Source organism: Dermacentor andersoni, chromosome 6 (assembly GCF_023375885.2).
Source record: "Dermacentor andersoni chromosome 6, qqDerAnde1_hic_scaffold, whole genome shotgun sequence".
Taxonomy (NCBI): Eukaryota; Metazoa; Arthropoda; class Arachnida; order Ixodida; family Ixodidae; genus Dermacentor; species Dermacentor andersoni.
Genome location: NC_092819.1, coordinates 49775429 through 49790201, shown reverse-complemented (window position 1 = coordinate 49790201; position 14773 = coordinate 49775429). Strand labels below are relative to the sequence as shown.

General features: G+C 47.6%; 1 protein-coding gene across 3 annotated transcripts in view; it reads right to left on the bottom strand.

Annotated features, from left to right (window-relative positions):
* The window catches only part of LOC126522943 (uncharacterized), a 538767-nt gene that overhangs the window by 263646 nt on the left and 260348 nt on the right, over window positions 1–14773 (bottom strand). For all 3 annotated transcript variants that reach the window (XM_055066617.1, XM_055066618.1, XM_055066619.1), the window contains exon 3: window positions 9567–9794. In XM_055066617.1, coding sequence (XP_054922592.1) covers window positions 9567–9794 — 228 coding nt within the window. The remainder of the gene's footprint in view (window positions 1–9566; window positions 9795–14773) is intronic.

Below are 14773 nucleotides of genomic sequence, written 5' to 3'. Positions count from 1 at the left end.
TTTTTTTTCTTGATATCGAAGGACATACTGTCCTCAGAATGTTGAACGGGAAAAAAACATCCGTCTATAAGAATCGCTTAACATCTCCCTTTATTCGGATATGTCGAAGGAAGGAAGTGTCACTTTTCACCTGGTCCTAACACCATGTTCGGGAAGCGCTTTGTCAACGGTCTGCAATTAAACCACATGTGGAAACTATCTTTGTAAGTCTTCGTTCGTGTACCTTTATCATGGGCACGCGTTAAAAAACCCCCGGCAGATAAAATTTAATACAGAGTGGTTCACTGTAGAATCTCTCATAGCCCCACTGCGCAACTTCGGTAGGTTAAATCAACATATTTATTTAAGTAGGTTTTTTTCTATTACGAGTATTCTGCGTTGAATATTCGGCGTTTCACCCTGACAATGTTTATTTCTCCCCTGTGTGCGTATTACTGGCTGCCAGCGCAAGAGGTCTTTAGCTTTGCGCTACTCAGTTTGGATATTACAAACCTACAGATGCTTTTGCCTTTGTAACATTTGTGTACTGTATTAAAGAAATCTGTCCTTCGTGCGCTCTTGCTACAATATATGCTATTGTGTCCAGAAGTTGTGTCGCTGTCAGGGATGGCATGAGCGAGTCAAGCAACCTTCAACCATTTTGACATGTCTCCCAAGACTGTTTTACAATGTTGTTGTGACTGTAAATGAAATCAACCAGAAATTTACGTCTGTAAGGAGGAGGAGGAATAAACTTTTATTTTGTAAAAAGAAAAAAAAAAAAGACTGAAGTGCTTGCATGCGTGCGCGTCTGTGACTCGACGCTTTAAGTACATCTACCGTGCCGACGTACAAAAACAGGGGTTCCTCAATAATTATGGACGCGTGAACCGCGACAGAGCTTACCGAAACATATGTCCTAATGCCAACACCAACCGCGATGTTGGTTACCAGCACAGAGGCGAAATACAGAATATGTAGAGAACGGGGTCTAACGCCCCCGTATTCATGAATGCATCGTAAATTGAAGCCCGAGCGGACTTTATCTCTGACCGAAGGAAACGTAACGAACTTCCTGGTAACGCTGATGCCGCGCGTCACTCAGATCGAGTTAAGCGTGAGTTTCAAGTTACGAAGCATCTCTGAATACGGGACTAAGTCTCGGCCGATATATATCGATTAATGGATCTTCCCGACGATGCTATCTCCATCGAGTGCAACTGCAGCGAAAGAAAGCAAAAACCGCGGAAGAAACGAGCTTGAAGAGGAGTCGTCCCAGATTTGTTTTTGCTTTTTTGTTTTATTGCCTTCGATTCTCTTAACCTAACGAGCAAAGCGCTCGCCCCGTTACCGTCGCAATACTCCCATTCCATTGGCTCACGCGACACGACACGGTGGCTAAGGCGTCCTGCTGTTGAGCCCGAGGTCGTGGGTTCGAGTCTCGAAGGCATTCCGATGGAGGCGGGATGCAAAGGCGACTGCGCATCCCGATTTGGGCGCACGTTAATGAAACCACAGGTGGTCAACACGAACCCACAACGGTGTCGCGCAGAGCTCTATCGATGCATCGGAGAGCTTCTTTTCAATGAATGCCACGAAGATATTTGCCTGGCCCACATGCACAGTACGCTACACCAGATGACGAAGCTGACATTCACACATATGCACTACGCACGAATACGACATGCACATGCACAGACATAAACGATCAAGCAGATTTGTCTGTTGAGAGCTAGTGTCTCTGAGAAAAGCTGGGCGCAAAGCTCTACCACCGCTGCTCCAAGGGGCACGCACATTATGCCACTCAAGGGAGTATTACCGAAATTTATAGCAGGTTTTGACACGCGAAAGGGACGCGATACAGCAATACTGAGTCATCTTGAGACTGGTAAAGTACCGTTTCCGAACACTATTTTCTTTCATTTGGTGAAAAAAAGCTTAATTATCAGCGGAAGAAATTAAAACCAGGCGCCGCCGTCCTCTGCCCCGTTTCCCTTCCCTTCGTTCTTATCCTGTAAGTACAAAAGATTAACGCTTACATGTTCTACGCGTTACGGATAACAGATTACAAATGCAGACGAAAAACTGCAACACGTTTATTGGACATTATATTTACCTGTGTAAGCACATTCCATGTAGGCCTCATTTCGTTCCGCCGTGGAGGTCGAGCTGCAGTGGCAAAGACGAGGCGCGCGGGTGGCTCATTCGGCCTTCTGAATAGCTCAGCCCAGCAGGGTTCCTCTAAGCTCGCTCGCTCACTCACTCACTCACTCACTCACTCACTCACTCACTCACTCACTCACTCACTCACTCACTCACTCACTCACTCACTCACTCACTCACTCACTCACTCACTCACTCAATCAATCAATCAATCAATCAATCAATCAATCAATCAATCAATCAATCAATCAATCAATCAATCCTCACGCAGAATGTAGCGGCCTTCTTTCGAGCTAAGGTTCGAACGAATCGAACGAATGTGCGGCTCGCAAAGAAGCCCGTAATGTTTACTCTAGGAGGCGGCTAGTATGGTGATATAACCTAATAGTGGCTATTATACATATATAAAGAAGGGATGCCCTTCCGGCGGCACCAAAAGAAAACGATAAAGAAGCATAACAATCATAGAGGCAGGCAGGGAGCGCGTAATAGCGCGATCGATGCGCGCAGGATTCCAGCGAGTGTAAGGGCTGCTTCTCAACCTCTTGACTCGGCTTTGTTGACGCTCAGCAAGGCATGAGCGCTTTATGTTCAGCAGAGCGCAGTAAACTTCCTGCAGAAAAAAAAAGGACTAAAGTACGCATACAAGAGGAGCTACCGGAGTGAAAAACGAAGACGAAATAGCGCCCGCACAAAAATTGCTGCGCGTACGCCGCTCAAGCCCGGCAGTGGCCGGGAAAGAAAACGAGCACGGGAAGTGGAGGGAAAACATCGGTCGCTGAGTCGAGAGTTGAAAAGAAACGTATCGTATATAGAAGGTGCGGCGAAGGCTCCCGCCCTCGATGAAGTGTCGGATGGACTAGCGATAATGTTTAACGTCGAAATCTGTCAGAGAGAGAGACAGAGAGAGAGAGAATAAAGCAAAGGAAGGACACGGAGGTTAATCAGAGATCATCTCCGGTTGACTACCTTGTACCGGGGGAGGGGCAAAATAATGCGATATGAGAGAGAGAGAGAGAAAAAGAACACAAACACGATATACAGAACTGGCTCTACGGGCACTGTCACACAGTCTGCGAAGACGTTCCTATAGTGTTACACAGTGTCGCCGTCCATGAAATTTGTCAGGCTGCGTGTGATGGTGGCGGGAGGGGACGACTACTGCTCTGAACTAAGGCAATACACAAACAACGCAGACACAAGGAGCTATTCTTTGCTTTTTTTATGCGCTAGCATTTGAAGTGTCAAAGTAAAAAAAAAAAGAGAATATTCACCGACGCTTACGATACTTCCTATAATGCAAAATTAGAGCGCAGGTCTATACGTGTTTTCATTTCGCGTGTCAATATTTTGTATTATTATATAGGCACACGGTTTATATTAAGAAGAGAACGCTGTGAGTGGCGTAGCTAGCGCGGACAATCTGTCTCGTGCGGCATACTGCAAGCGGAGGTAAGTGTGGCGCGGCTGCCTCGATCGCTAATCGGGAGATCGCGAGAGGCAGCGCGTAGGTGACGCGAGGGCGCGATTAACAGCAGCCGCTGCAAACAGACCTCCACTCGTGCAGCGCTTTGTTTCTACACAGACGACGCGCGCTACTTTGACGCAATATCGTAGCCGTCGTCGCCACACAGCCCGTCTTGCGCAGCGCTACGGCTTTCTTCTCACGCTTTCGTTCGACCAACGACGAGAGCGGCGCTTCGTCGCGGGGAAATCGTGCCACCAGTGTAAGCGCTGGCAACACCCAAGCGAGCGTCACCTCGAGCCTTACTCGTGGCCGCTCGCCATCGCCCCTCGCAGGAGCAGTGATATCTAATTTCGTAATATCTTATTTCTATACTCACCTCGTCGCCTGCTTATGCTTATCGCTACCGTCAAAAATTCAGCGCTAGAGTGACAGTTTTCTGCACAGCCTTAGGACGAGAGTGGCGCTTACACGTAGTTACGCGCGCTTGACGCGACTCACTGAGTCTCAGACTAAGATGCGCCAAGTGCACGAATCTATATCACCACGTGGTGTGAGACTGACCTCAATATACGGAGGATCGACAGACGCTGGCTGATCATCTTGCCCGCCTCGACGCCCAACCGCTGTCCGAGTACTTTATATCACGCCCTTACTGCGGTTGTAAATGCAGTCTTGAGGCCATACTGGCCTTACTCGAGCTTTTCAGAAATGCAGCCCAACCGACGCTGTAGACAGACTGTGAGTGGACGTGCACGCTACGTCTTTTGACTCTTTCTTGCGCCATCATGATCCCCCACCTCGTCCCTCTTTCCCTTTTTATCTTGCCCCAGCGCAGGCTATGCAGATATACAAGACTAGAGGAATACAGGCCAACCCTTCTCTGCCTTTCCTTCCATTAGGGATTTATCTCAATATTTCTTTTTCTCCCTTATCAAACATCCTGTTTACGAACGGTCATGCTGTTGCTAACGGTTAAGCCATCTCCGGCAGGCTTTACGAGCAACAGGTTTGCGTGCATGCATTACCTGTGACGGATCGATCCTGCCGGTTCGTTAAAGGGTCCGCGGGCATAAAATGATCGCGGCGCCCGAAACGCGCGCGTCTCAACGCTCCGAGCCGGTGACGTCAACACGGTTGACCGAGAGCACGCAGAATTGAACGAGTACGGCGAGCAGAGAGGCGCGCGACGCGCGCTCACGCTTTCGTCGCGCCACTGCTATGCAAAAGACACTTCGGCGCAACTGTTCTATAGTCCTTCGACGTTGTATAAGGCTGCGAACGTTCGGGACTAGCGTTCGGTGCGTGCGCGCGTGCGTTATATAAGCGGGCTCAAGTGACGCTCTGCCCGTCGACTGCTTCCACGAACGAGGCAGTTCACTCGGCGATCCGGCTATGCACGCAGCCTGGCCGGCGGTTGTGTCGAACTGCACAGTCATGCAAATGAGGAGAGAACACTCCGCGTTTATTGTCCGCAGAGCGGCGAGTTTCTTTGTCTACATGCAAATGAAGCGTCGAAGGAAGCCCGTCAATTTTGGGCGAGAAGAAGAGTGGGAAGAGGGAGGGGAGCTCGCGCCGGTTACCTATAGTTTCGAGGCCGGGCGCGCGCCGATGCGTGCAGAAAGAATTGGGATATGCACACGCACGAATTACACAGAGACCAACGCGCGCGCGCGCGCCGTGCTTCGATGCGTCTTCGGGATATCGCTTTACGAGCGGCAGGGCGACCGAAAGCCGTTCGGTGTAACACAATACGATACGTATAATCTCGCTCGCGCATCGACGCGGCTCATTTTCGAACCATCAATCACGCGGAGGTTTCGAGTTATGCATCTAACAAGAACACATGGCCTGCAGCGAGAGAGTGCCAATGCACACTGCGGTTCGCCGTCCACTTTGAGCGCTTTGCATCCGCGAGTAATATAGACGCGGCTGCGTGCGAAAGTCTTCCCGCGATGTAGAAGCCGAGGTGCTGTAAGAAAAAAAAAAATTCGTTTTAAAGCTTGCATGATTGCGAACGCCGTCTTGATGAAAAGAGTTGGTGCGAGCTGGTTGGTTCAGATCTCTTGCACTGCGACAGCGCGCGAGACGACACGAAAGAGTGTCGCGTCGTGTCGTGTCGTGTCGTGTCGTGTCGTGTCTGCTTTCTTGTCGCGTGTCTCGCGCTGTAACGGTATGCACATAGCCTACGTGATCGTCGTGGAATGGTACCCCGCTGCATCGCAAGGTCGGCTACAAGGGATTCGAGATTGGTCCCGAAAACTGTCGCGCGCCTTTTTCACTGACAATGCAGGAAAGGCCGGGGGGCGGGGGAGCGATGCCCGGGGCAACAAGCGCAAGTTTCACGACGATGGCAGGCTCCGTTTTCGAACACGTACGAAAAAAGTCGGTGATAGATTTTTTTGCACTAAAGCCGCATTTCTATTTATTCCTCGCACATTATCTGTGACTGCTCAATGCTTGTCGAGAGGGCCGTCCACATGTACTCTCTCCGAGTAGGCGTAACCTCGCGAAGCAGCCCTGTGGATCTGAAGGACACATTTCGGAGCACAGTATAGGCTATACTCTCTCTCTCCACTGCGATAGGAGAGGGAAACGATACGACATGCCCTATAGTGTAGCAGCACACGCGTCCTGTTTCCTAACCGCACGGAGTACATGCATGGATCCTGCACCGGCGCTGACGGTTGCTGCACATGATAATGGTGAAACGCGACGATTTGAGTTTATCGCAACGTGCGTGATAAAGCGCATTGAAAGAAACGCGGAAAGAAAGACAACGCGCCGCTGGCGGGACCGAACCGCCTATCTCCCCGCCAACCGCGGCTCACTGTTCATATTGTTCCTAAAGAAATAAAGTGTATGTGTTGGAAACAGGTCACGTGGTAGAAGTAGATGGTGGATGATAAAGGCAGAAGCGCGTGCGTATGTATGTATGTATGTATGTATGTATGTATGTGTGTATGTATGTATGTATGTATGTATGTATGTATGTATGTATGTATGTATGTATGTATGTATGTATGTATGCACACTCGGTATGCAATGGAGTGCGAGCAACCTAAACTATACACGCCAATCTACAGCGAAAACCTTCTATACCTCGCTTCATTCAACGTTTACTATTCGCTCTCAGTTTACTTTTATGCATCGCTCCCTCGTAAAATTTTTGTTGACTGCGCAGTGGCACAAACGCCTTGGGCGAACGAGCAAGTCTCAAAGTCTGCGGCTTCCTTAAAGCAAGCTTCACGCTTTCTTTCTTTCTTTCTTTCTTTCTTTCTTTCTTTCTTCATCCTCTTCTCCCCCGTCTTTTCTCCGTCCATTGTGCGCGACGGCGTTAGCATTTTTTTCACTTCTCTTCTTTATTTATTTTTCTTCCTTCGATGGCGCTTCGCTTCCTCAATATAGACGCGGTCGCCCGTCTTCATTTGATGACTCCCAATGTTGCCGATCGATGAGCCACGAAATTGGCGCCGTCGACGTCATCATAGGCCTTGAACAAGGATTGACGGAAATACGTATTTTCAACAGAAAGAGAAAAAGATAGAAAGAATAATAACAATAAAAAAAGTAAGCACCAAAAGCGAGGTTATCGCGGCGCCAGACCAGACACAGTGTTTTCCAGGCGGGCGAAGCGCGAGAGAGCTCCACTGACAATAACGGTGCCAAACTGCTTCAGGGACAGACATTTGGCAAAAGCCGAGATAAATCGAACGGTCTTTCTCGCTCGCTCTCTTTCGCGACTATATGCGCGCGAAGCGATGAAAAAAAAAATGTCCTTGTTTCGGCTATTCGCTGTATAGTCGTAAGCGCTTCAAAGGGGATGCCGAGGGAAAAAATAGTTTGGGCTGTGTTCGTAAATTACCCTTCTACAGTAAAACGCCACTCTTATCGCAACAAAGAAGCTTCGTAAGTCAGAAAATACGCGAAAAAAAAAAAAACTAAAGACGGTTAACCACGCCCCTTAACTTTCCCGCGCAGACTCGCCGTGACGTCATATATATTGATGACGTCATATGTATTGACGGCGTCCCCTCACAATTATTTAACGTTATTTTTCGGTAAAAATGGACCGCATTCTTTCCCCAATACAGCCAGAAACCGAATTTAGCAAGTTTCGAGAACCTTATTTGAAGTCCGCTATTCTTTAGTAACTGAATCTAAGGCAGTCGAGCAAGAACACGCGGCATAATAAAGCATGTACGTCACTCGCCAGAGGGGGCTAGAAGGAACGCTGTGTACAGAAACCGACGCTGACAACAAAAGCCGCAAATTGTAAAGAATGCGGAAAAGAAAGCCTTACGCGTTCAGTACGTTGTTTTGCCCTGGAGGAAAAGGAACGTAGCCGCTTTTAGGTCTCATTAGAGGGACTCCGAGTATATATAAGCAGAGCGCCCGTAACGCTAGTGGAAAATGTCACACGAAGGGCGACGTTTCGAAAGGCAATGTCGAAGCACTGCACGAATCTGCGGCGTTATAGAAAATTACCTTCGGGTAATCAAGGACTATAAAAGCCAGTAATTACGGCAAATTTGCCGTCTCCCGTGTTCGTGTGCTGAGGCGCGCGTCCAGAGCAGGCTGCAAGTGGACGCTGAAATTGCGGTCTTGCTTAGATAAACACACCGACCCCTTCAATGGATCCTCCCACCCCCCTACCTTCCGCTACTCATTTTCTTTCGTTTCCTTTCTTTAGTAAATGAGGCTAAATTGTTCACGCATGACCGCGTTTGAAATTACGGTCGCCTGCTGTCCGTTCAAGCCTTGCCGCTAGCTATATATTGAGGCACGCTTGCCGCGATATCGAAACTGCCGCGAGAATTACAAAGCCGTCACTGCGCTGTGAGATATATATATATATATATATATATATATATATATATATATATATATATATATATGTATACAGAGAGAGAGAAAGAATACACTAACATGCACACACACCGCTCACCGATGTAATGACGCTCACATTAGATTATATAATCATAATACACGTATGCATGTAAGTAAATATATTTATATACGAACAAAATTCCTGAAGTAGGTAAAGGCAAGGCGCAGAAGACCAGGACTTAGGAAGAAGAACACAAACGACAGAACGACAAGACAGAACTCGCCTCAAAGCTCCTTTTACATCGGTATGTCCTATTCATACGGCTTTAAGAAGAAACCAACCTCCCGTCTTGTCGTTTGTGTTCTTCTTCCTAAGTCCTGGTCTTCTGCGCCTTGCCTTTACCTACTTCAAGCATGAACCAACTAGCCCAAGCAAGAGTTTTACTTGAAAATTCCTGAAGCAGCTGTTTTTTCTAGCACCGTCCAGACAGTGGAAGACGATGCTCACAACAAACGACAGTCTATAGCTCCGTAGGTGACAGAATAGAATTCCACGTGGAGGCTTTGCGAACATTGTATCGAGCTGAAGCTCCACCTTTGGCCAAGTACACTGTCGTTGAGAGGGCCACGACAAAGGTCAAGCTGCCGGTACTCGCGCTCAGCAGCACGCGGCAACAAGTACTGAAAGGTTGCGCGTCCAGAAGGCAAGTGGCTCGAGCGTTTCTTCGCACAGTGTCCACCATCCGCAGAGCCGAAGGGCCCGCAGCGCAGTCTTGCCGGTGACAGGGACGAGCATTTAACGTGAAAAAGTTGGATGGCGACTCAACCTCGGGTTGAAGTCGATAAAAGGCAATGTTTTCCTGTGCGGGTTTAGGTTGACGACGAAGAGTACAGTCACTGCGCACGGCACTCCACCACGTCACCCCTCGTCTCGGGAGGGTATACGTCCGACTGCTCTTTTTTTTTTCTCTTTTTTTTTTTTTTGACTGCACTGTTTTTGGCATGGGCACGCGAATGAGGCTATACGTACGGGATACGCGAAAGTGATGTGGGCGACTCGCCAAGAAAAACACTGTCCCTACAAAAAAAAAAAAAAAAAAAGAGCGAGGAGAGATAGTGGAGCACTCACATCTGCTTGTGACAGACGACGCAGAGCCACTGGTCCGAGCCCTCGGGCACGCCGACCTCGTGCAGACGACAGTCGCGGCACACCTTCTTGCGGCAGGAAGGGCACGGTGCACCCCGGTTCAGGATGCGCCCCAGCGCGGACAGGCATCGGGCGCAGCTGCGCGCCGGGTCCAGGCCCGGGCGCAGGGCGCCCCGCTTGCGCAGGCGCTGCAGTTCGGCCTTCAGGTGCCTGTCAACGAGAGAGACAGAGAGAGAGAGAGAAATGGACATAAGTACATAGACGTCGACTGTGTCCCTGCGATTACAGTGAAAAATCAAAGATTTAGCCTGCCCCCTACGCCCCCCCCCCCCCCCCCCCCCGGTGGCTTATTACCCATTTTGGAATACCTAAACATCGGATAGAAGCAGCCCCCCCCCCCTCCCCCCCTGGCTTATCACCCACTTTGGTATGCCTAAACATCGTATAGATGCAGCCCCCTGCCCCCGCTCCCCCCGTGGCTTATCACCCATTTTGGTATGCCTAAACATCGGATACAAGCAGCGCCCTGCCCCCCATTCCCCCTTGTGCCTTATCACCCATTTTGGAATACCTAAACATCGGATAGAAGAAGGCCCCTCCCACCTCACCCCGCGGCTTATTACCCATTTTGGAATACCTAAACATCGGATAGAAGCAGCCCCCCCCCCCCCTCCCCCCGTGGCTTATCACCCATTTTGGTATGCCTAAACATCGGATAGAAGCAGCGCTGGTAGCGACATCTTGTGACACTTTATTCAAGCGCATCTTGTTGGAAGCGGTTTTGTACTTCGTGACCTTTTTTTTTTCGTCGAACAAAATGAGCGGAGGCACTTGCATGTAACTATAGTTAAATTCGCAGCCACCGGATGGCGCCGCAAGCGCGGGTTCCTATACACTTTCGTCTCCGGCATTGCGGCATTTCATAAGCGGCAACGCATTATCGACGGGCTAAAAGCAACGGTAAAACTAGCCTTATCACATTTCCAGCTCGAATCCTCGAAAACGATATACATCAATACTGTATTGATTCAGAATGGAAATGTGAGCCTTAACTTCTCAGACTTTTCAGTTGTTCATTCGCAGATTCTTTTCTTTTTAACATTTCTATCTATTCCATATCTTCGTTTTGTTTTCATTTTTAGCCAACTTACGAGATTTTTAGCGAGTATATTGAAACAGGCGATTGTTTTTGTGGACGTATTGCGGTATACGAGCAGCTGCAGACTTCGCACATTTTTTTTTTCTTTTGCGGCTCAAATACAGCGGCAGCTCCAGATACGACAAGGCCTAGCAGTGTAATTTTCACCAGCATCGAATCACGAGAGTGATGAAAGATGAGAACAAGGTCCAAGGTGTAAAACGCACAGCGTGTTACGATGTTAAATGAAAGAAGAATGACGTCGCGCGGAAGTGCTTATATGATGAAAGTGGATGGAAAGGTAACGTAAAGCTCAGCATGCGTAATGTTTATGGCGTGGGTTCGGCCACCAGCTTCGTGACTTTGCATCGTCGTCCACTTTAATTTTTCGTTTTATTTCTAGATCTCAATGAAAAAAGTAACACTTGATTTCCAATTACTTGGAAGTTACTAAGCAATTACTAAGCTTTACTGAATGTTTCTTGCACTTGGAATGCGGCACCCAAGAGAGAACTTGTTTGCAGCTGCCCCGGAACCTGTGTCTTGTATGTAAACAATAAAACTGATGTCAACGCGTATTCTTCTGAGCATTGCTTCATATTTTTCATTGTTTTGGGCACAATTATCGTGTAAAAGGAGTAGTCGGCGTCACCTACAGGCACCACCTTTTGAAATAAATAAATAAATAAATAAATAAATAAATAAATAAATAAATAAATAAATAAATTCTCATTTTCTGTGCCCGAAAACAACTGGAGGTCTAAATAATGACGCATATAGGGAAATAAATAGCAATATAGAAAGGCAGAACAGGTACGACTAAAAAGTTACACAGTAAAAAAATAGCATATAAAACAGAAAGAGAGCAGGATAAACAGGTACATAAGCAGCAAAAGTCAAGCAATTATTACGTACTTTATACATTACACACATATACGGAAGGAAAGAGAAACTATGAGAAGACAAGAGGGCAGTGCAGGTATATAATAATAATAATAATAATAATAATAATAATAATAATAATAATAATAATAATAATAATAATAATAATAATAATAATAATAATAATAAATGACCCACTGCCTGCAGCTGGAGCTGCACCAATTCTCAGGTGGTTTGTTTACTCGGAGTACGGAACGGCTGACGCGGCGGCCAGCAACAAGAGCCCCGAGATTCGTGCAGTAACGGCGCGATCCCGCGCCTACAGCGCTGGTGACGGTGACTGGCCAACGTTCTTCGTCTACGCTACAACAACAGTAAACTTGGAAGGCGACCCAACATCGAGTTGACAAAAGGCAATGCCTTCGACTCAAGGCACACGGAACTCTATCCCTTCACTCCTCGCGTGATGAGGGGAGTATATAGGAAGAGCGTCGGGCACTTCTATTTCGTTCTTTTTTTTTCTTTTTCGTGCTGACTGCGCTGTCTACAGGATCGGCCCAAATATTTAGACAGCAGCTCCGCCGGGAACGGCCCGCGACCTTACATTGCACTACTATTGGGATCGGGCCACATTTCTAGACTGTATTATTTCCGGGAAAGACGCACGAAATAAAGGTTTGGAAACACATATACCCGACACGGAAAAGTGGGGGTACGTAACTCGGTAAGAAAAACACTGTCTTTAAAAAAGAAGGAAGGAAGGGAGGAAGGAAGGAAAATAAGAGGTGGAAGGCAGAGAGGTTAACCAGATTAAGCGTGCGGTTGGTACACTGTGCACTGGGAGATGGGGTAAGCGGCAAAGGTAAAGATAAAGAAAGCAAGAGAAGAATGAAAAACAAAGACAACCAACAACCCTATGCAAATACTCGCGGAGATGCACGATTTCTTTCGCCCGAGGTCGCCTGTCGTATATATAATGTCGGCTAAGCATACGAAAACGAGGGCGACGATTTAACGCGACAGGAGCAGAGCCCCTCGTCGTGGAAGCAGTGCGTGCCCACTTATAACAGAGCCGCTGTGACCCTTGTCCCCGCCGACCACTCGGCACTGCAACGACGTGTCCACTGAAGAGAGGTTTCGGCGATCGATAACGAACGACCACTCGCCGACAACGTTTTCCGCACGAAGCGTCCCTTTTAACGCCAAGGGAGGATACTAACGCCACCGATCGTCGCACCCCTCTTTCCCAGTGCAGTGCTGTTAAGGTGTCCTCCCCTGAGAGACAGCTACGGCGCTGCACTCATCTCATCTTCCCATTCAATATCACTACTCTCTCTCACCACCAACGACGAACACCGCAGAAACTTGGGGGCGAGGGCATTCTCTAAGTGTCTGCCTAGTGTTCGTGTCCATTACGTCTGCTGCTGAAGTGATGATTGGCTGAAGGCGCCCTTCTCCTTCCCCGACGCTTGCACCCAACCCAGCCAATCCAATCAGAACTTCAGGTAAATAAACGTCAGTTGTAAGTCAGCGCCCGTGTCGCGTTCTTCTTTTCTTTCGTCCTTGTCTGTTTTGCGCTGTTAAGTTTCCGAAACATGAATCACAACCAACTCGCTCAAGTTTCTCTTCTAGTACAGAACTTCAGCAGCAGACGAAATGGACATGTCCACTAAGTGGATAGTTACAAAATCCCCCCTATCGCCACCAAGACTGCTAGACTGTACGTTTGTCCTTCTAAAAACGGTGCAGAAAAAAAAAAAAAAAAAAACTAAGACGCCAATAAAAGGATGCTGGAAATCAGTTAACTTACAGATATAAAATGCAGAACTATATAAAGCAGTGTCAGATTCGCAATCCCGTCCTTATTGTTAATTAAGGAAAAAATAGTAATGACAGAAGAATAAAGGACAGTTTGCCGTGCAAGCCGAAGCCGAACCCAGAACTTTCGCAAGACCCGTGCGATGTTCCAGCAAGTGAGTTACGACAGGAGCTGTAGCTCGTTTAGTAGTGGCTCCAGCTCACATCATCGATTTATCTCATTGATCCGCCGCACTTGATTGCGATTTGCCTTCCCTTGGCAGCAATTTCGTGAGTCTAGTTTAACCAGGGTTAACTTAGCGACGTATCACGTTACGCGAGTTGCCTCAACTACACTATAGATCCGCTTAATACATGGCTAGAAATTAATCTATACCCGCGTTCGTTTCGCTCGTGCCATTTCGTTGCCTTTTACCGTTGTGCCAATCAATTTCCATTTGCGTCATGTGTTACCTGGGCCTCAGGTTCCTTTCGGGCCCCTTTGTTATCGTAGGATATTATAGATTGAGTACACGCTGAAAGCGCTGGTTAAACAGTTTTCTTTCTTTAATGATATCAGTGAACTATCATTAATGACGCCTGTCAAATGAGTGTTCCCGTTTTCTCCCTCCCTCTCTCTCTTTTCATCTGCCGATTTTACTGTCATGGTGCGGTCCCCTTTAACTGCTAGGAGTCCATGAATTGTAGGACAAAGTGAACTTGTTTTTATCATTAATTCAGGTCAGAGCCGGCCTTAAGAGAAAGCTGCCCTCTACTGACAGTTAATTTTTTACGTTGTCTTTAACATTCAACTAGGTCGAGTGGATGCCAAAATAAACGATTTCATCTTTCCCATGCATTTAGAGAGGAGCTCCCGAGGTAAACATTCCCTATTGGAAAAACGAGAGCGGAGCTAGGCACGACGAGACACTATGAAGATGACACATGCAAGCGATCTGATAAGTGAATATTTTTACACACACACGAACAAAATATACACAGATACATTGTGCATGTCAAGGCGAGTTAAAAACAAATAAGCAACAAATTCACTTGTCAAACAACGATCAGTGTAGTTGAACTCACTGTCACGAAGTGACAAGCATTGCTGGCTAACGCACAGAGCGGCACTGTTGGCGATACGATACGCCTCTTGAAATGTCTCGCGTGGTCTGGTCAGGGTGCCGTACCAAAATGACTGTTTTCCAAGGAGGGCTGGCGCTGGCACAATTGGCAATGCGGCGCAAGATGAGCGCGAACGGCACCGTTAAAATAATCTCCGCGTCTCGTCAATCCTGCCTTCTAGTTCTTTTTTTTTTTTTGGTAATAGTAAAATAGAACTAGCCCAACTATCCATACCATAGTAATGCTT